The 23,214-nt window shown below is 46.9% G+C and overlaps 1 protein-coding gene across 1 annotated transcript in view; it reads left to right on the forward strand.

The window, feature by feature from the left end:
• The window catches only part of LOC142312631 (scavenger receptor cysteine-rich domain-containing protein DMBT1-like), a 660,637-nt gene that overhangs the window by 40,772 nt on the left and 596,651 nt on the right, over positions 1-23,214 (forward strand). The window contains exon 4 of the mRNA XM_075351627.1: positions 5,554-5,871. Coding sequence (XP_075207742.1) covers positions 5,554-5,871 — 318 coding nt within the window. The remainder of the gene's footprint in view (positions 1-5,553; positions 5,872-23,214) is intronic.

A 23,214-nucleotide genomic window follows, 5' to 3' on the forward strand; every position in this document is an offset into this window, starting at 1 on the left:
GTGTCTGAATCATTAGGCAAGTCAACTTGAAGGGGTGAGAACTCTTCCCCCATTATGTTCGGCTGTAGAGAATGAACAGGTTGATTTGGTGCAAGGTCATTCCTCAATCAACCAACAGGGCAAATGTTTTGTAAATGCCCAGGCTGTCCACATCAATAACATCTCCTCTGCGCCGTACTCTTTCCAGTGTGCATTCTGGAGAAGGCAGTAGGAGAACCTGGGGACAAAGGCTGGAGGCCATACACTCCAACAGGGGCATCTATGGTGCAGGGGTCAGCGGTACACTCCAGTGGAGGTGGTAGTAACTCTTCCTCAGGCGGGATGGAATGCACAAAATGTACTGGACGAGATGGAGGTGCATGCGGCTCCCTCAGAGTCCTTGTGGGACAACTGGATTGCAGGTGCCCAGATTGTTCGCACCCATGACATCTCCTCTCTGTGATCCCACAAGGGCGTGGTCGGAACTGTTGGGGCCCAGGATTGTGAGCCATGGTTGTCATCGGCCTGTGGCTGGTTGTAGGGGCAGATATAACTGGAGAGGGTCGGGGAGCAGGAGCAGGCTGTGGCTTATTGTCCAGAAGACCCCTCCATTGTGGTAGGATAGTAAGGGCCTCATCAGCCAGGGCTGCAGCTCTATTCAAGGTGCACGGTGTGCGCTCTCTGACCCATTCCCGTATTTCGGAGGGACACTGGTAAAGAAATTGTTCTATAAGAAATACCTGTATAACATCTTCTACAGTGAAGGCGTCTTCCGCTCCAGCCATCTCCGACATGCCTGGAACATCTTATGGGCATACATCCTAAATGATCCCCCTGTGGTGCATGGGAAATCTCAGAACTGTGCCCTATGTGAGTCTGCAGTGATGGCATGGTACTACAGGACAGTCCGTTTTACAATGTTATAATCCCGGTTCCGCTGTGAGTCCATGGTACGATAAGCCTCTGCCAGGCTTCTGTTCAGGAGTCCCACTAACAAACGCATCCAGCCAGAGTGGGGAACCTCCATCACAACACACTGTTGCTTAAAGTCCTTGAAGAACCCATCCACATCTCCGGAAGCCTCATCAAATGGCTTGAAGTCCGCCCAGGTAATCCGTGCAGGCTCTCGGATCACTGGGTTCACACTCCAACTCACATTACTTCCTCTGTCGGACTCCGTTGCTTCTTGTCTCCTCTGTGCTCGGCAAGCAGCCTGCTCTTTATATTCCTGAGATACACCGGGACCAAGAGCTGCCATTTCTTCTTCAAACCACACCAACTACTGGCTTTTTGGGGCACAGATCCCCATCCCCAGTGTTTGTCCGTCAGACATCTGGGAGGGGGTAAACTGGCTCTGACCCACAAGTAGATCAATTAAGGCTTCCTTACTCAGTCCCTGGTAGCTCAGGCCCAGATCTTTGGCTCTCTCCTTTAGACTGGAAGCAGTCCAGTTTCTGTACTCTGTTGGTGGATCTCCATTAGGCTGCGCTCTGTTGATCCCACTGCTGCCACCAGTTGTCACGGGCTCCTTCTCTCATATCACACAATCAACAGAGCGAGAGATGGCGGTACAATCCAAAGAGCATTTATTCCAAGCAAATCAAAACGGTCCATAAGATAATCCACAAAACAAAGGGTAAAATTAATCCAGTAACACATATATAGTCCGGTAAGCGATAAATGTCCAGGTCTCTCTCTGAGAAGTCTCAGCTTCTACCAGAGGATCAATCTCCCTGCTTCATTCTTGAAGTTCTCCAACAGACTGCTAATCTCCAAGTAAAACAGAGAGTTTAGTTTAATCCCTGGACCCCTACCCCAGACCAAGGGACAGAAACACTGTAGGGGGTGATTATCTACAGACAATAGAATGTACACATAAGCAGTAAAAATAATGAATAGTGAACCACGCCTAAACATGAACCCACACTATCCCACCATCACAACCAAATAATTTTGGTTCCTAATTGACATAAAAGGGGAAAGGTTTATTCTGATTTTATGTCAGATAGCGAGAAAAACCTGCATATGTGTCTTTTTAGAGAGTGTATGTCAACTTATGGTTTCAATTGTATATTATAAATTGAACGTATAATTGCTGTATATTATCATAGTCAATATTTTTTTGTTTTTTTTTACAAATTTCAAAGTAATAATATTTTCCCTTTTCTCTCTATTTTTATATATCTACTGTAGAATCCACGACTGTTGGTAGGTATAATAAAACATTTTCCTCCTGAAATATCTTCTTACTGTATTTACAGAGAGGATTTATATAACATATATCCGATAATGTTGTCAAATATCAAAGTAATAACTTTGTCTCGTTTCTTTTCTCTCTATTTTTGTATATCTACTGTAGCATCTACGACTGTCGGTAGGTATAATAAAAATTTTCCCCCTGAAATATCTTCTTATTGCAGTTACAGAGAGGATTTATAAAACATATATCCGATAATATGTTTTCAAATATCAAAGTAATAACTTTTTTCTTTCCTTTCTATTCTCATATATTTACTGCAGAGCCTAATATGATTGGTAAGTATAAAACATAAACTGTCCACTTGAAATGTTTTCTTCCTGAAATTTCAATGAGGAACTTATGCAACATATATTATTACATTTTTAAACTTCAAAGTACCAATGTTTTTCTTTCCTCTTCCTGAACAACCATGACATGTAAAAAAGGGAGAAAAAGTTACTCTACTTCTCAATTTTACACTTACCCCTGTCTTGGGCTACACACAGAACACCACACACATATAACCAACTGTCAAGCTACCACTAGGGGGTGCAGGGACTCAGGAAAGATGAAGAGCTCCTAAGTGCACTTAGACAGAAGCCCAATAGAGGTCGCTAGCACAAGTGCAGGGATAGTCGATGAAGCCAAGGTCTATGATGGGATGTCACGTCCGTACAGAGGAGTAAGCAAGTCGAAGTCACATGGAAGCAGGGTGTCGGAAACCAGGAGGTCACGTTAGGAGCTGGAGGGGAGCAGAGCCATAGTCAGAAAACAAACCAAGGTCAGAGGCCAGGAGGACAAGTAAGCACTGAGGAAGGAGTGGAGGTGGGGACATGACACAGAACAAGGATCAGGAGGACAGGGAGGTCATATGAGACAGGATGGATGTAGATCAGGTAGATGAGTACTGGGTAGCAGGACTCACTCAGAGCAAACTAACAGGAACCAGTTGCACACGCTGCAGAACTATTACTGGCAGCATCTGGAGGTAACAACACCAATTAATGGTGGCGTGACCTCTGGAACGAGGCATGACCAAACAGGCCCTAACTTCGGAGACAAAATACATGCACTGGCTCTGCAGCATCAGAGCCATGCTGTTCGGGTAGCTGGACCAATCACTGAGTCATAAAAGAAAATTTCAGACCTAAAACATAACTTTTACTAATCCATATAATAAAATGAACAATAGTTCATAAAAGGTTAAAACCACGGTTCACAATCGTCTCAAAAATTGGACGACCAACCGGACCAAAGTATAGAACTACTGAGATCCTAAGCAGCACATTCAGCCTCAGCTGGTTTGCACATCCGTGTACCAGTCTATCAGCACAGATTAGACACAGATATATATTTGTGCTGGCATACGTGCTAAAACCACCTGAGGTATAAACACAGATAAGTTGTCATATTGGAACCCCCATCAGGGGAACTCACACTGTGTATATTAGTCGGCAGATATTTATAGAGGAATTTAAGAATGAATATATATATTCCTCTCTAAACAGGAATGGTCTTACCAAGTTCCAGATTTTATGGCAGGCAATTAGTTGTCGGATTACCAACTCATACACGGGGGGCTGTTTCTCAGCACATCAAGTCCCATATAGTTGGATAGCCGCAGTCAGGCAATTTAAACGGTTCCCACTCCCAACGTTTCAATGTGGATCATCAGGGGAGTCCAGGTGGGATATCAGCAGTGGACGTCACTGAAGCAACGCTTCTTTCGTGACCCTCCACAATGCCCGATTCACTATAATATCAAAAACATATATCAGAATAAACGCCCAGGGAACTGCCTATCAGGCCGCATTCGTCATGCCCCATGGTTTCAATAACTCACCGCATCCAGGCGCGTGTATAGCCTAATTCAAGCTTGCCGCGCTTGACATCCGGAGTGACGCTCCAGATATAGCACGGCGCATGCGCGGATTAGTCAAAGTGGTGACGCGCACTCCCAGAATACCTCCGGACCGGAAGTTACGCGTCACCACAGGCAGCGTCGCTGAGGAGACGTCACCGTCCTCGACCGATGTCGTCACTTCCGGGTGAGTGGAACGCAAACCGCTCCAGCTACCCGAACAATTGTATATTTTGGATCTTTATTGTATATTGCTACTTTCCCATCAGAGCCATGCTGGAATCATGACACCAACAGTCCACACACCAAGGAATACAAATATGATATCAGAACCAGAGCTGCTCCATTCAGTAGACATATGTAATACACACTGGATAATCGATCAAGTATTCCATCCTTAAAGTAACACTAATGCTAGAATTGAAAGTCTAAATTTAACAAAATATAATTGTTCTCACACCTTTTCTACATATTTAGAAACAGCGAGTCTTATATAAATTGTGCAGAGATCGGCTCCATCTTCAGCCGGAAACCATATGACGAATCTCTACAACTGATAAACAGAAGATATCTTTATATACCTTAGTTTTACTTATAATATGAGACCAAACCAAAAGATAAGATTAAGAGAGGGGTTGCTGATCTTAAGCTGCATTTATACTGCAATTTATACTTCAATGTAAACACTCTGCCGATCAACCGATGAACGAGAAAAACACTTGGCTGTTGGTTGGAATTATTGTCCTATTGGGGGTGCATTATCTTTTGTAAAACACACTTGCACTGCCGAGAAAGATGGCAGCCTATGTGTACTGAGTGATGTATTGCAGATCTCTCAGTGCGCATCATTTACTTTCATCTGCCTGCACAAACAGGCATTTAAACGACTGCCAATCAGTAAAGGTTTACCAAAATTTGGATGTATCGCTCAACAGGTCGGTCAGTGTTAAAAGACCCTTAAAATGTCTTTTAATATGGTTAGTGTTATTTGCTAAACTTGTCCATGTTATTTTGAGTTGTGTGTGGTATTGCAGCAAGGGTCCGCTGAAGTGAACTGGGTCCAAGCTGTAACATCCAACCAAGTGGGCAGGAATGGTACTATTTATAACAGAGAGTAGTCAAGGTTTTCTAATCCTGGACAACCACTTTAACTATAGGCTTTCTTGACAAGGTCATGTCATAGTTTTGGCCCAGGTTTTTACACAATCACTCTCAATTTATAGCTTTCTTGCACACTGTTTTTGTGATATAAAGACACCATATTTTATTATTTCATTACTTACAGTTCATGCATCTCTGTCACAGATGAGAACCAGACTGTATATTTAAGTTAACACTAATGCGGAGGTGTTTTATTGGTCAGTTTTTGATCTTTCTTTCTAAATGTCTTCACTGTAGTCTTACTTTCCTATTAATATGGGACATTTTATTTCTGAGCTTCATTATCTTTACTACTTTTATTTTTACATTCTAGATTCAAATATGGCTTTGAGGCTGGTAAATGGAGCAAGTCGATGTTCTGGTCGTGTAGAAATCTACTATAATGGAGCATGGGGAACTGTGTGTGATGACTTATGGGACATTACAGATGCAAAAGTTGTATGCAGGCAGTTAGGTTGTGGCAATGCTGTTGCAGCTAACGGCAGTGCTGCTCATGGCCAAGGTCAAGGAATAATAGTATTTGATGATGTGCAATGTACCGGCAATGAATGGTTCTTATGGGACTGTCAACATCGCCCAATTACAACACATGACTGTAGCCACAATGAAGATGCTGGAGTCGTCTGCTCAGGTAAAGTAAAACAAATCCTATAGTTATGATATTATGGATATATAATACAGTTTTACATTTATCATCATTATACAATTTATTATATAATTCTTTTCAATCAAGGTTGCCCAGGGTTTGACTGGCCAGATTTTTGCATTGTGGCAAAGGCACAACATTGGTCCCTGCTTATCTATGGCTGTCATATAAGTGTCGCAGCCCTGAAAAACTAGCTCCAGGGCAAATGCCTCTCTGCCTTTCAGCCAAAGCCCATCCCTGGATGTCTTGTACTTGCAAAATAATTGTCTTCCTTGAAAATAACAACTGCTTTTTATGGAGATTGTGAGTTATCAAAGGGCTAAACCTTCACAGATGACCCATATATAGAACCTGAAGTAAACATTCAAAAGAACCGTGAGAAATTTCATAAAATCTGTTCATAATGTTGCCATCAATGAGTTGTTTTTTTTTTACTTTTTTCCCACGCAAAATCAATTTTTCATATTTTCTATATTGTTTTTTGTTGATAAATTTGGTACTTTCCTGTAATTAGATTATTTGCTTACTTCAATATCATTACATATGCATGGGTGAGTACACCTCAACAGATATGTCAGGAAACATTTAGTTTCCTTTCAGAATATTTTCAATGGGATACCAAACTACAAAGTACTTCCACAAATGTGGGATCTTTTTTTCACACGCAAAAATTGGGAGGAAAATGTGGGGTGTGTCTTAAAATTCAAATGCACCTTACCAGGAGGTTGTGGGGAGGGGTCGCAGAAGGCAGGCAATGTGCTGGGGACTGTGTGGCAGCATACTGTGCTGGGGCCTGTGCAGCGGTAAGCTGTGCTAGGGCCTGTTTGGTGGTGAGCTATGCTGGAGCCTGTACAGTGGCAGCGGACTGTGGTAGGGCCTGTGTGGCAGTGTTGGGTTATGCTAGAGCCTCTGCGACGGTGGCGGGTTGTGCTGGGGCATGTGCGGTGGCAGGCTGTGAGGCAGGGGCATACTGAAAATGTTGGTGGTTCTGGGTTCAAATAACAGTGCCTAGAGATGGCATGTGCTCAGATGGAGCACTCAGCTCATGATTTCCACTGCGCATGCATCACATCAGACCTACTGATCTCCCAGCAGTGGACTTAAGGAAAATGGCGCCTAGAGGTGGCACCTGTGCAGATGATATCTTGGCTTGTCATTGAGCTGATAGCTTAATCTTTGCAAGCACCAACTCTGGGTGCCATTTCTTGGAAGACCGCAACGCTGACAGTTTCTGGATATTGCCTACCTCACAGCATCTGAGACACCTATTGCCTGCTCCGCCTGCAGCATTGCCCTGCTCCACAACCACCCCTGCCTCCTGTGACCCCGCTCCTCCACCACTGCTGCCACCCCCCTGGTAAGAGACCACCGGATTGTTTTTTTTTACCTTTCTTTTCTCTAAATTTGGGGTGCGTCTTATAACCCAGTGTGTCTTATAAACCAAAATATACGGTAGTGTTCCTAAGAAATCAATTCAAAAACATACTGCAAAAATGAGTACACCCCAATGAAAGTCTTAGGGGCAAATCTAAAGTTTAGACTACAATATTCTTATTAACAAGAAATCAACCATTGGTAAGTCTAATTATATGCAGAAATATTGCTTTTAAATTGATTTAAGTCAATAAAGTCAATAAAAAACTTCAATTCATGAGGTCTGTGCTCTTGTCCTGTTGTATGTAACAGGGAATGCATTTGCGTCGTTGCAGTAAACTAGGTCCCCTCCATTGAAAATAAGGGTTCAGACCCCTGCTGCTTATGGTGGAAAGAACAAATTATTGTCCTCTGCTTCAGCAAGTGCCAGCCTTTGGGCCAAAAGCTTCACCTGACTTTTTGATAGGTTCAAATTACAAACTAAATCATTTAGATCAACCTGGTTTAGTTTCTCAGGAACCTCATACTCATAGCTTAGAAAATCAGGATTTTCTCAATCAGTTTCTTCATCAACCAAATTAACGTTTGAATCTTTTCTGGATCCAAGGTCCAAAAGATGTTGGTGGATTGGAGACTGGCAGCTCCGAGCTATGTGAAGAAGGCCCAATTCCTGAAGGAATGTTTGGATATTTCACTGAATTTCTTGTTTTACTTGTTATTCCAGCAATCTTTGTCATACAGTATTAGCAATATGTAAATTGGTCTTTTGGCTCCCTCCATACCATTGGAACAACAAATGCCATGTGCCGTTGTTTACCATTGAGCCAACTTGTGAAAAGTACAACACAAGACGAGCAGCAAATATGGTGGGCCAAAAGTTTGTCTTGATCTCCAATTTTACACTGAAAACATAAGAAATAACTTTTCACCAAATGTATTATGCTTCTCTTTGATTTTTAAGTCACTTCCCCACAAATATAGCAAAAGTTGATGGGGTAGTTTACACAACTGCGCAACATGTTTCACAGAATGTCCTACAGTACAAGAACAAAAGCAGAATTAAAATTACATTATTGCAATAACAGTTTAAAGTAAAAGAAAACTTAGTGATACAAATACAACTGATATTCACAAAAGACAGTGAGATAATAAAGCTTTTTAGTATTTAACCAGTGAAAATCCAAAACATGAAAATCTATAGATTTCAGAGTAGAAAAGAGGAAACAGGGCACTACTCAGCAACAACCATATCCATATGGTACAGTCCACAGCATATAGGATGAATCAAAGCTGATCCGGGGTGCACGTGTGCGTGAAGACAAGGTTTTATCCAATATAGGAAGAAGAAAACGGCACTCACCAAATCGTTGCTGTGCAGGTTGCGGCTTTATTTCAAGCGCAGAGGTAACATGTGCGGAGGGGGCTGGTGGGGAGGGAGAGCACGCCGGACACGTCAGACGACGGCCGTTTCGCACTTACACAGTGCTTCAGCTGAAGCACTGTGTAAGTGCGAAACGGCCGTCGTCTGACGTGTCCGGCGTGCTCTCCCTCCCCACCAGCCCCCTCCGCACATGTTACCTCAGCGCTTGAAATAAAGCCGCAACCTGCACAGCAACGATTTGGTGAGTGCCGTTTTCTTCTTCCTATATATATAATATATAATGAAAATCTATAGGATTAGTGAATTTTGGAAAGTATGAAAACAAACGGACTTCATAATAACAGTGCAATGTTCTAACAATCCCAGCACCAAAAAAAGCTAAGTAATTTATGGTGCCATGTAAGATACATTCATTTATAAAGCAATATTATAGAAAATTGGTGCCCGATAGGAAAATTCTTACTGCAGATTCGAAATCAGCACACAAAAATGCTTTAAAGGGATCCAATCATCAGGATGTTTGTATATAAGCTAAATCCAGTGCTATACTGGCACTATTAGGCTGATTCTCTACATACCATTAGTGGGCAGCTCAAATGTTTAGGCTTTCAAATCGAAGAAAGTAAACTTTAAAAAATCATGAGCTACTTGATTGGCATTTGCAACACAGCAGATAATAACTGGGTGAGTATTCATATGGATTCCTGCCCCCCTGCCTGTTGTTCCTTCTTCTCTCTGTTCTCTATGGTAAGTATCATACAAGCAATTCTCTTTACAAACAAAAAAGGGGGAATGGAGATTTAAGTGTGTATAATAATAAATCTTTATTAACAAGTACAAGAACAATTATAAAAAATACAAGAGTTGGAGGAAGGGACGGAAAATGAGCACTATGGCACTGCTTAGTCAATAAAAATATAAAGACTTAATCATAAGGACATTACTAATGATCTAAATAGGTAATGACAGAAAGTGCAGCTGAGCATATAAGGTGCAATTAAATGAAATTACCACAGGAGGTCACCAGTATAATAACAATTAATCCTGTTTGAACAGTTAATCCAATTTACAACATAAACATGGTGTTCATGTGGGACAATTAAAAGCATCCTATACACTAATCATTCACAAACTGCAGCATAGTCTTACCTAGTGATTGGCAGAGGGCTAGCAGTGCACAAAGACAGAGGTGAGGAGCCTGACAGCCCTTTCGTGAACAAAACTGACCGCTTCTTCTTATTTTTATTGCCTTATCAGTGCCATAGTGCTCATTTTCCGTCCGTTCCTCCAACTCTTGTATTTTTTATAATTGTTTTTGTACTTGTTAATAAAGATTTATTATTATACACAGTTAAATCTCCATTCCCCCTTCTTTGTTTGTATTCTATCTTGGAGAGCATATTTCCCTGGGTATTTATTGTTATTATTATTACAGTATGATTACCCGAGGGCAGTTAATTTGATACCATGGCCTTGTTGAAATATATGAAACAATTCACTTTGTTAAAGGACCTGTGTGAGGTCATACCCATGTGACCAGAATGACCAGAAGGGGCGGGGTCTCAGCCAACAAAGCTGGATACCAGGTCTCATGGGTATGACCTAACACAGGTCCTTCAACAAAGTGAATCGTTTTTATAATTTTGTATAATACTTACCATTGAGAACAGAGAGAGGGAGGAGCAACAGGCAGGTAGCCGGGAATCCATATGAATACCCACCCAGAGATTATCTGCTCCGTTGCAAATGCCAATTAAATGACTGATGATTTTTTAAAGTTTACTTTCTTGGATTTGAAAGCCTAAACATCCGAGCTGACCACTACAGGTATGTATAGAATCAGCCTGATAGTGCCAGTATAGCACTGGCTTTAGCTTATATACGAAAATCCTGATGATTGATGTTCCCTTTAAGAACAGCCAACAGTACTCTTTGGACAAAATCTTTATTGATCAATGTTATTCATTAAACAGGTGTCCAGCAATCAGGTGACTATAATGAAGAGTGGATTAAGAGTAGCCAATTCCCCAGGCAGATTAGAGAGTGTTGGCCTCCCCAGCACCCGGTGTATAACTTGTCATGAAGTGATTAGCCAGCAACAAAGCGCACAGTCTTTGCACAAGTGATCACAGACCAGTGCCTCCTCTTCAAGCGACATCCCTACTAAGTAAAGCCAACTGGAAAGAGCATTGACACTGTGCACTAAGAAGAACAGTGCACAGTGACAGGAATCTACTGAGCATCTATTGAAATTGATAACCGACACATGCTCAGTAGAGCGGGCACTAGCCTTGCTGCTGAAAGGGAGGTCACTATTGAGACTTCGCCTCCAGGAGGGAGCAGAGGCTTCTGCAGTGACCACAGCCTTATCCCCATGATGACGTCTTGCTTGAGTATCTCAGCATGCATTAGGATTCTCAAATGAAACATCATCAAAGAGGAAGTAGTAGAAAAAAAATAAAACTCCTTGATAATGTAGGGAAGGATGGGGAATTTTTAGTTAATGTATAATAGAAAAAATATTAGATTGGCATTAAATACATAGAGATTTAGAATGAAAGCAAAATTTAGTTTCAGACACCTCCTTTAATAGCCTGTTTAAATAAACAGTCTACAGTAAACGATTTCCAATTGGTAATGGTTTACCGAATGCTGGTTGTTTAGCGCCACCGGTTGGTCCGTGTAGACATACCCCTATGCCAAATATACATTCACATACAGTAACTTACCACTGACGTCTCATCTGGTTACAGCCTTTTTCATCCTCACCTTGTATAACCTTCATGTCAACATCCTAACACCAGAATTTAGTCACTACAGAGTTTGCCACACTCATCACCACGCCATGAAAATATCAAAGGTTACATACATGTGCACATTTGTTTCCTGAATAAGAAATTCTCCACATATTGTGCCACTGAAAACAGACATGCATTCACCATTGAAGCACCACTCTAGCGGGTTTTTTTTTCAATGCTCGAGTGGTACTTCTGATGTAAGTTCCCTGACCAGACTTTTATACTCACCCATTTCACCTTCTATTGCCGTTGCTCCTGTCAGTTTCTGGCAGTTTGTGATCTGCTGGATTGCTCCAGTGTTTCATGGTATGAGTCAGAGGTTACATTTTAATGCAAGTCTATAAGAAATTTGTTCTGGCTCAAATAGACTTGTATTGAGAGCTTGTAATGTAACTTCTGACTTCTGACCAGTCAGAAGTTGCCATTACAAGATGGTACTACAAGACCGGAGCGGCATCGATAAAAGTTGGAGACGACAGAGGGTGAGTATAAGAATAGGGGCAGAGACCTTAGATTAAAAGCCCCACTCCAGTGGTGAAAAAAAAGTACGAGGCTTTAATATAAAATTAGCAATTATGCAACCCAACATTACAAATATAAATTGATAATCCACCACTGTGCCCCCATTAATTAGAATTAAAATAAATTAGCCACTGCACTCTTTCCCCCATTTCATTACTAGTTACCCTACATGCCTCAACACTGTACATGCCTTCATCCAATTCATTATAATTTGCTCTCTCCCATCCCCAACCCTCAATTCATTATATTGTAATTTCCTCTCTCCCACACCCCTTCCTTTGTTAATTAAAATCTCTTCTATCCCACACCCATTACATTCATTTTATTGAAATAAAATGAATGTAATGGGTACTGTATTGCACTGTACTGGAGTGTGAAGGATCCGGCAAAGCGGCGAAATACCGGATGTGTGAAACCAGCCTAATGGAGCACTTACAGTGTCAATGTAAAGTCTTTGATGCTTAACCTACGGCTGTCTGGAAAGAAGTTCGGAAAAGGAGATTCGGGGCAGATCAGGGATTCTGCATCTGATCTGCTTGGTGCACGTTGCAGGGAATGAGGATGCTCCAGCTGGAAGCATTGCCTCAAACAAGCGCGGGGGATTCCAGGAAACCTCAGCGTGTGATGTCACGAAGATGCTACGGTGGCGTGACAGACTCAAACTTCCTATGCGTTACGAAGGGATAATCCCTGAGGAAGAAGGATTATGTAGGGCACTGTAAGTGCTCCCTTAGCGGAGCCTCTGAATCACCTTCTGTGAGGCAAACCCTGGGATATGAAGATGAATTATGACTTCCAGTCATAATCGCTCTCATCACTCCATGGCAGTGCCCCCTCCCTTCTTGTTCTCAGATGTCCAGCATCTGTGAAGGTGTCACATCCTAGCAACACATCCCATGGCCATCTCCTGTGATATGGAGATTAGGTGATGTGGGAACAATGGACACAGGATGACTCCCTGCCGTGACCCTGTAGTAGGGGCTGCTATCTAGTTAGCAAGCTTGGAAGTATCCAGACAGGACGACTCCAGTAAAAAATGGTTCATATCTCGCAAGCCATATTTCCGATAAATATGGCAACCATAAAAATGGTGTCTCCGCATGCGGACGATGCTGGCACACCCTTTTTATGGGAGCAGGACCTGGGGAAATACCCCAGGCGTGATATCAGCCAATGGGGAACTAGTAGACAAGTCCTGAGTCCTCTCGTTCTGTAGCTAAATTCATAGCTGTCACAATGAGAGCGTCGGCGTCCGCCTACGACGTTCCCAGGCCAAGTTATGGCCATATTCCATGTTGTGGATTTTGTCCATAACTCCAGCCAGGGGTGGAGCAGTGCTCCCTCTGAGGTCACTAAGGTAGGAGGGGACCTGGATTTGCCCAGGTTGATAACCCTACTTCGGCCATTTTCCAGTGTTCTTTTGCTCGGGGGGCCTGGTTGGGAAAGACCTGTGAGGGAGTTCCTGGAAACCTGGTCTATGGCGCCCCCCTGTGGCCAGACGCACAAGGTAACTGCTGGAACTGTGTATGCCTGTTTGTAACCCATGCTTTGATTGTAACTGTACTCTGACATATGTATATTCTGTAGATTCCCTATTGTATATATTGTAGTTTCTAGTGTGGCTTTAGGCCGATTAAATTATATAATTAATCTTGGGCTGTTCTGTTATCTCGATCTTGAATCCCACGTCTGTGTGTTCGGCTAATAGTTACCGTGAAGCGGTTGGTGGCAGCGAGTTTGTGCCAAGGATTATTGTGGGGAGGCCAGTGAGATTCGGGGAGATTTTATATATTCCGCCCGCGGAGGTCGGGGGAATATATACCCTACTCTCACCGGGGACCCTTCAATAATCGGCATAAGTAGTATAGCGGCCTCCTTGCTTATTGTCGGGCAATTCCATAATTGGCCTGACTATAAGAGGGGCGCTAGAGAGCGCGTCACGTGCTCTGTCTGTCGGTCGGGAGGTATAAAGGAGGGGTGACCCCCACTTGTTACCCCCCGATTGTGACGTACTGGTAGCCAGCGCGGGGGATTTCTGAGTGACCCCCCCGGTGGTTCGTGACATATTGGTGGCATAGCGGTGGGATCGAGATAATAGTGTGTGTGAGTGTGAGACCCATACTCCCAGACACTAAAGACTGCCTGCAGCAGCTGTGGCTGCTGGGGTCTTCAGACTAGCTCAACACTAGAGTGTCAGAGTGCAGATACTGTAAGGTGTGTGGAGGCATCAGGTGTCAGTTCTGTGTCAGTGACCAAAAGTCTGCAAGAATGGCTGATGGCACCAGGAGCAGAGCTAGGCAACTGGCCAATGCTAAAGCAGGAGCCGAAGAGAGGGAGGACGGTGCTGTGGACAGTAATGAGGAGGTTGACCACGAGTCCTCCAGGAGCTCGACGCCAGAAAACCGTTCTGCAGAGGACAGCGCACAACCTGGCAATTATGGACAAGATGAGGAGCAGCTCACCCAAGGGTCCTCAACGAGCCAGATGCCAGCCCTCCGCTCTGCAATGGACAGTGAATCACCAGGCTCCGCAGCGGGCCGCAGATCACCACGTGCCATTCCACCGAGCCTGGGAGGCTCGGATAGCCTTCTTCAAATGGCTATGGCCCTTCTCCAGGCTGGAGACCAGGAGGGCTACAAGGAACTCCTGGCAGAGCGCAGGGCAGAGCGGCAGGCAGCGCGTGAAGAGCGTCAGGCAGAGCGTGAGGCTGCGGAGCGACAGCAACAGGCAGACCGTGACCACCAGCTGCAGCTAGCTCAGCTCCGGCCCTCATCAGCCACACGTGACCTTCAAGACACCAAACTTCCAAAGGTCCGTGTTGAGGACTTCCCAGTGCTGAAGAAGGATGGAGACTTGGACTCTTTCCTGACTGCTTTTGAACGGACTTGCTTGCAGCACCATCTGGACAAGGATCAGTGGGCCAAATACCTGACCCCCCGTCTAAGGGGTAAGGCCCTGGATATCCTTGGGGACTTGCCTACTGAGGCAGATCAGGGCTACGACACCATCAAGCGGGCCCTGATCCAACAGTACAACCTCACTCCGGAGTCCTACCGCAAGAAGTTCCGGACCCTGCAGAAGGGACCAAAGGACTCCTGGGCTGACCACCGGCGGGCACTTGCCCGAGCTGCCGACCACTGGACCCAAGGCCTGCAGCTTTCCACCGGACCGGAACTGCCCTGAGGATCTCCGCCAGTTCATCCGAGACCAGAAGCCAAAGGGATCCACGGCTACAGCTGCCCTGGCCGATGACTACACCAACAATCGGGCTCCTGAGGCCAGGAGAGCAGCCACCAGCAGCACCTGGAGAGGGGGTAAGATGAATTCTATGACTGCCCCACCTGCCCCTAGACTGCAGGGGGTGTCCCCCTCAACTCCCCTCTCCAGGCCCGTGGCAGAACCAAGACGGTGCCACCAGTGCAACCTACCTGGACACTTCAAGGCCATGTGCCCTCAGCGTCCCAAGGCCCCGGCTCCGTCCCCGTCCCAAGGGCCGCCCAAGGTGTATTGTGTGGGTGGGGGTGGTGGTAGGTCCCTGGACAGCTTCCAACCTGTCACCGTCGGCCGGTCTGTGACCATAGGACTGCGAGACAGCGCCTCGGAGGTGACTCTGGTGCGGCCTGAGATGGTGTCCCCCCAAGACTTGATACCTGGAAAAACCCTCGCTGTCTCCGGGATTGGAGGCATTGACCCGGCGCTGCCTGTTGCTGACATTTATGTGGACTGGGGCGCAGGGCGAGGGGTGAGGGAGGTGGGGGTAACTGATCGGATCCCTGCAAACGTGCTACTTGGGACAGATTTGGGGCAGATAACCTCCCAGTTTGGGCCCCCCCCAAGGGCTGAACCTTCAGCCCGTACTGACATGACTCCTAACAATGTTAATGTGTTATCTATGAATGATGTAAGGGAGGAGGGAGTGAACTCTGATATTTCTGCTTGCATAGACACCATAGACACACACTCAGCTGCAGCTGTGACAGGGGAGGGGGTCAGAGAAAGGTGTGACAATGCCTCTACAAGTAACCAGCCAGTGAGCTGGGATCTGTTGCCCTCTGCAGGGATAAGCAGAGAGCAGGGTGCTGCAGGGGGAGGACCAGTGTGTGGGGTGGGGGCTACCACAGCAAATGTGGGGTCCCCAGAGATTTCACAGCGGGGTTCTGTTGCTGCAGGAGGGGAACAGGCAGGTGAGATTGGGGCCGGTCCAGGAGCGGAAGTGCTCCCAGGTAAGATCTCGGTGCATGGTTCCCCCACAACCGGGGTGTCAGGAAGCCAGGTAGGTCTGCCTGAACCGGCGACTTGGTCAGGAACGGAGGAGGAGCAGGCACGACCCACGGTCGCAGCGGCTGTGGCCGCTGTCACCCGCAGTGGGAGTGCTGGAAGCCAAGGGGCCTCCCGGAGGTCCGATAGCTCTTCCCCTTCTGACCAAGTGGCAGCCGAGTCAGGTGGAGGCCAGGACACAGGTCCCGGGGTACTGACTGAAGATGTGACAGTCTCGTCGATTCTGGCCACATCTAGTCAGGGGTTTCAGGCAGCGTTAGAAGCTGACGACAGCCTGAAAGCTCTTAAGGAGCAGGCGGCACAGCCTCCCTCGGACTCGGACCCGGAGCGAGTGGTCTGGGACCAAGGACGGCTGTACCGGGCCACGGTCCAGCAGGGTTCACCGGAGGCGTGGCCCAGGGACCGACAGTTGGTGGTACCCTATCCGTTCCGGATGGAGTTGTTGCGGATCGCACATGAGATTCCGATGGCCGGACACCTAGGGATCGCTAAGACCAAGGCCAGGTTAAACCAGCATTTCTACTGGCCAAAAATGGGGGCCGATGTGGCTGCCTACTGCCGTTCGTGTGAAACCTGTCAGAGAGTGGGGAAGGCGGGGCCACACCCCAAAGCCCCACTAGTATCTCTGCCAATCATCGATGAGCCTTTCAGGAGGGTGGCTGTGGATCTGGTCGGCCCGCTGGCCATCCCCAGCAGCTCCGGGAAACGCTTCATACTGACGGTAGTGGACTATGCCACCCGGTACCCAGAAGCAGTGGCCTTGTCGTCCATTCGGGCTGACAAGGTGGCCACCGCATTGCTGGAGATTTTCTCCCGAGTGGGTTTTCCCCAGGAAATGCTCACTGACCGGGGGACCCAATTCATGTCCCAGCTGATGGAGGCCCTCTGTAAGCAAGTCCAGGTGCGACATCTGGTGGCCAGCCCGTACCATCCACAGACTAATGGCCTGTGCGAGCGGTTTAATGGCACCTTAAAGCAGATGCTTAAGATGTTGGTCGACTCCCATGGGCGTGACTGGGAGCGGTATCTCCCACACCTGTTATTTGCTTACCGGGAGGTTCCACAGGCCTCAACAGGATTCTCACCGTTTGAGCTCCTGTACGGGCGACGTGTGCGGGGCCCCCTGGCTCTGGTGAAAGAGGCTTGGGAAGGGGATTTGGCCACCCCTGGAGTGTCGGTTATCGAGTATGTCATGCGCTTCCGGGACAAAATGCAGGCCTTGATGCAAATGGTACACGACAATATGGCTCAAGCCCAGGCCGATCAGAAGCGTTGGTACGACCAGAACGCTTGTGAGAGGACCTACCAAGTGGGTCAAAAGGTGTGGGTACTGGTCCCCGTACCACAGGACAAGCTTCAGGCAGCCTGGGAAGGCCCATACCTCGTGTACCAGCAGCTCAACCCTGTGACGTACCTGGTCACCCTGGACCCTGCCCGTGGAAGGCGGAAGCCCTTCCATGTGAACATGATGAAGGCACATCATGAGCGGGAGGCATGTGCGCTCCCCGTGTGCAACCTGCCCGAGGAGGGAGAAGCGGAAACCCTCTTGGATATGCTAGCCCAGGTTAGGGCAGGCGGATCCATTGAGGACGTGGAGGTTGGCCACCAGCTCTTGGAGGACCAACGGTCCCAGCTGTGGGCCACCCTACACCCCTTCCGGGGGTTGTTTACCAACCAGCCCGGAAGGACTAACTTGGCTGTCCATCACGTGGACACTGGGGATCATCCCCCGATCCGGCGTTCAGCATATCGGGTCTCCCTGGAGGTGCAGCAACACATGCGCCAGGAGATTGACGAGATGCTGAAGCTGGGGGTGATCCAGGCATCCAACAGCGCTTGGGCCTCGCCTGTAGTCCTCGTCCCTAAGAAGGACCGAACCACTCGGTTCTGCGTGGACTACAGGGGGCTCAATGCTGTCACGGTCGCCGATGCGTACCCAATGCCACGCATCGATGACCTGCTCGATCAGTTGGCCGGGGCTCAGTACCTGACCATCATGGATCTGAGCCGGGGATATTGGCAGATCCCCCTGACTCGCAAGGCCAGGGAACGCTCTGCCTTTATTACCCCATTTGGACTGTACGAGTCCACGGTGATGCCATTCGGGATGAGGAATGCCCCTGCCACTTTCCAGCGGATGGTCAACACCCTGCTCAAGGGACTTGAAGGGTACGCGGCCGCGTACCTGGATGACATTGCCGTCTTCAGTCCCACCTGGGAGGACCACCTAGAGCATCTAGCACAGGTGCTCAGGCGGATCCACCAGGCAGGTTTGACCATCAAGCCGGGAAAGTGTCAGCTGGCCATGAGCGAGGTCCAGTACCTCGGTCACCGGGTAGGCGGGAGAACACTGAAGCCCGAGCCTGAGAAAGTGGAAGCCATCGCATCCTGGCCCACCCCCAGGACCAAGAAGCAGGTGATGTCCTTCTTGGGGACCGCTGGGTACTATAGGAGGTTTGTTCCATGCTATAGTAGCCTGGCAAAGCCCTTGACGGACCTCACCAAGAAGAGGCTGCCCTCTGCAGTCGATTGGACAATGGACTGCGAGACAGCCTTCCGGGCCCTAAAGGACGCCCTGTCCAGCCCGCCCGTGCTACAGGCAGCCGACTTCACGCGGCCGTTTGTAGTACAGACCGACGCCAGTGACTTCGGCCTCGGTGCGGTGCTCAGCCAGGTGGACTCTGCGAGCCAAGAGCACCCAGTCTTGTACCTGAGCAGGAAGCTGTTACCACGGGAAGTGGCCTATTCCACGATGGAAAAGGAGTGCCTGGCCATAGTGTGGGCCCTGCAGCGTCTGCAACCCTATCTATACGGGCGCCACTTCATCGTGGAGACGGACCACAATCCCCTCAGCTGGTTACACACTGTCTCTGGGACGAATGGGCGATTGTTGCGATGGAGCCTTGCGCTCCAGCAATACAACTTCACCATTCGCCACAAAAGGGGCCGGGACCACGGTAACGCAGACGGGCTGTCCCGACAAGGAGAGGTCGCGGACGGGCGCACGGGGGAACACCGGAGTGTGCTGCCCCCTAGCGCCCTCAAAAGGGGGGAGGTGTGAGGCAAACCCTGGGATATGAAGATGAATTATGACTTCCAGTCATAATCGCTCTCATCACTCCATGGCAGTGCCCCCTCCCTTCTTGTTCTCAGATGTCCAGCATCTGTGAAGGTGTCACATCCTAGCAACACATCCCATGGCCATCTCCTGTGATATGGAGATTAGGTGATGTGGGAACAATGGACACAGGATGACTCCCTGCCGTGACCCTGTAGTAGGGGCTGCTATCTAGTTAGCAAGCTTGGAAGTATCCAGACAGGACGACTCCAGTAAAAAATGGTTCATATCTCGCAAGCCATATTTCCGATAAATATGGCAACCATAAAAATGGTGTCTCCGCATGCGGACGATGCTGGCACACCCTTTTTATGGGAGCAGGACCTGAGGAAATACCCCAGGCGTGATATCAGCCAATGGGGAACTAGTAGACAAGTCCTGAGTCCTCTCGTTCTGTAGCTAAATTCATAGCTGTCACAATGAGAGCGTCGGCGTCCACCTACGACGCTCCCAGGCCAAGTTATGGCCATATTCCATGTTGTGGATTTTGTCCATAACTCCAGCCAGGGGTGGAGCAGTGCTCCCTCTGAGGTCACTAAGGTAGGAGGGGACCTGGATTTGCCCAGGTTGATAACCCTACTTCGGCCATTTTCCAGTGTTCTTTTGCTCGGGGGGGCCTGGTTGGGAAAGACCTGTGAGGGAGTTCCTGGAAACCTGGTCTATGGCGCCCCCCTGTGGCCAGACGCACAAGGTAACTGCTGGAACTGTGTATGCCTGTTTGTAACCCATGCTTTGATTGTAACTGTACTCTGACATATGTATATTCTGTAGATTCCCTATTGTATATATTGTAGTTTCTAGTGTGGCTTTAGGCCGATTAAATTATATAATTAATCTTGGGCTGTTCTGTTATCTCGATCTTGAATCCCACGTCTGTGTGTTCGGCTAATAGTTACCGTGAAGCGGTTGGTGGCAGCGAGTTTGTGCCAAGGATTATTGTGGGGAGGCCAGTGAGATTCGGGGAGATTTTATATATTCCGCCCGCGGAGGTCGGGGGAATATATACCCTACTCTCACCGGGGACCCTTCAATAATCGGCATAAGTAGTATAGCGGCCTCCTTGCTTATTGTCGGGCAATTCCATAATTGGCCTGACTATAAGAGGGGCGCTAGAGAGCGCGTCACGTGCTCTGTCTGTCGGTCGGGAGGTATAAAGGAGGGGTGACCCCCACTTGTTACCCCCCGATTGTGACGTACTGGTAGCCAGCGCGGGGGATTTCTGAGTGACCCCCCCCGGTGGTTCGTGACACCTTCTATTCTCCTCAGCTGTGCAAAATTTACCTTCTTCAACCTGGTAGTGTAGGCCACTGCTAGTCATAGCTGTAAGGACTTCCTATACGTTTCAATCTATGAAGGCAACACACTGCTAACTACATTGTTTTTACACTTCACCCATTTTAAAAACATTTTTAAAAACATTATTAAAAATATTATACCCTTAATTCCAATTGGTTTACATATATATATATATATATATATATATATATATATATATATATATAATTTTTTTATTTATTTTTTTAATCTGGCACAATTTGTGTCTCACCCCACGGTGGGCATTTTAGGTTATCGACACACATGTTATCCAGTTTATGTGTTTCTTAGAAGGCATGGTATTGTCATTTCTATATTATATTGATTTTTAGATGTCTCCATATAACTTTCTGTGATTCTACTTTTTCTTGTCACCAGCGTGTACATTTGGGCATGATGTCATCATAGCGCCGGATGAGGTGACGGCACTGGCTGTTGACGTAATTGCATCGTCATGCCACAGAACAGACTAAAGGGGGCTTTACACGCTGCGGTTGCGGTTGTGCGTCACGGGCAAATCGCTGCCCGTGGCGCACAACATCACTAACCCCCGTCACACGGACTTACTTGCTCGGCGACGTGTCTCTGGCCGGCAATCCGCCTCCTTTCTAAGGGGGTGGGTCGTGCGGCGTCACAGCCACGTCATACGGGACGTAACATCCCGCCCACCTCCTTCCTTCCGTATTTCCGGTGGAGGCAGGTAAGGAGATGTTCATCGCTTCTGCGGTGTCACACACAGCGATGTGTGCTGCCGCAGGAATGACAAACAACCTCGTTACTCGCTAGACAACGATATTTGGTGTTTGGACGACCTCTCCAAAACCAACGATTTTTACCACTTTTGCGATCGTTGTAGGTCGCTCGTACGTGTTACACGCTGCGATGTTGCTAACGACGCTGGATGTGCGTCACAAATACCATGACCCCCGACGATAAATCGTTAGCGATATTGCAGCGTGTAAAGTCCCCTTAAGGAAGCTCTTATGCCATTATGTATTGTCAGCTGTGGAGCTTTAGGAAATATTCATGGTCAGAGATGTGCATCGCTGATGGTGGAGCACAAATCATTATAATGAGGACAATCTGGCCATGGACCCTCCCAGGGCTTTTAGGTCTAGACAGAAGCCCACATTGCTCTCATTATTATGTGCCTACTACTTTAATGGGGTATTACTTAAAGCAAACCCCTTCACATTTCATGTTGTCAGTAATGCACCACATGGAAGAGTAATGTTGCAAGAACTGAGAAAGAATATATATTTTTTTTACACAACAAAAAGTGTAGGCTACAAGAAGATCAGCAAAGAATTACTTATTTGTCAGAATACTGTAAATATATCAAACATATAACTGCAACCCTCTCACTGAAATGTCCAGACTGAACATAGAAGTTATCACCTAAGGAGGAGAATCTTCTGAGAATGGTTGAAGAAAATCAACATGCAAGTTCACTACATTTAGCTTAAGAAGTAGAAAGCCAAACCAGGACAAGTGTTTATCATGACACAATACAGCCTACACTGCAGAGCAATGGCATGCAAGGTTGTCGTTCATGAGCAAAGAATGTCCTAAAGCCCAGGCACAAAATAGCCCGTCTACAATTTGCCATTGCCCATGCTGAAAAATATGAAGAATACCATAACCTTATACTCTAGAATAATGACACTATTGACATGAATTTCTCACCAGATGTCGATAACAATGCATCAAATCCCCATAGGCACAGAAATTAATCTAAAATAAGTCCATAAGTTTAGTGATGTGTATTTCTGAGAAATGACACTGGGGAAATGTATTGATCACATGAAGAATGGGAGGTGCAAAAAGCCATGGAAAATCATGACGACTGCCAGGACCCAAACACCACCTTTTCCCCCCTAGAAAGACACCACACAGTTCTTTATAAATTAAATTACTTTTATTTTTCACTTATGGAGAGGCATAGGGAAAAAACACTCTCATCTTTTACTTTGGCATAAATTATGGTCGCAGCTTTCAAATTAGGCATTACCAGCCAATACCATGGGGTTTTGGGAAATTTTCCGCCACCGGCCGTCCGGTGCGGGTATTTCACCACCACTTTTCCTACCCCTTCCGCCAAGGAGCAGCACAGCGCTAGCAAGCTGCGACCCCCCCAAAAACCACAATACCTGAGCCATCTTCTCACACATTCCCACCATTAATCCATCCGAAAACCGCATCATGGAAAATGCACCCTCTCCCTAATAAGGACAGCAAAATTAATAACCTCCAGCTGGCGGTACCACACCAATTTTTTTTTTTTAATATATATATATATTTTACACGATCAGCTTAGGTAGGCACTGGTTGCCCGTGCACCAAGGACAGCCCCATAACACATCCTTCCTTGGATACGTTAAAATATGAGCTGAAAATCACCTCTGCCTTGCCCATCTTAAATTAGGAAAATAACAGGAAAAGTTGTACCATCTCTGATCGGATGAGGGTACGAGGCGAAGCGCAGCTAGGTTGCAGGAGACCAAATCTGTGACATCTACTTGTGTCGCCAAGTCAACTGTGGA

Source organism: Anomaloglossus baeobatrachus, chromosome 5, assembly GCF_048569485.1.
Source record: "Anomaloglossus baeobatrachus isolate aAnoBae1 chromosome 5, aAnoBae1.hap1, whole genome shotgun sequence".
Lineage (NCBI taxonomy): Eukaryota > Metazoa > Chordata > Amphibia > Anura > Aromobatidae > Anomaloglossus > Anomaloglossus baeobatrachus.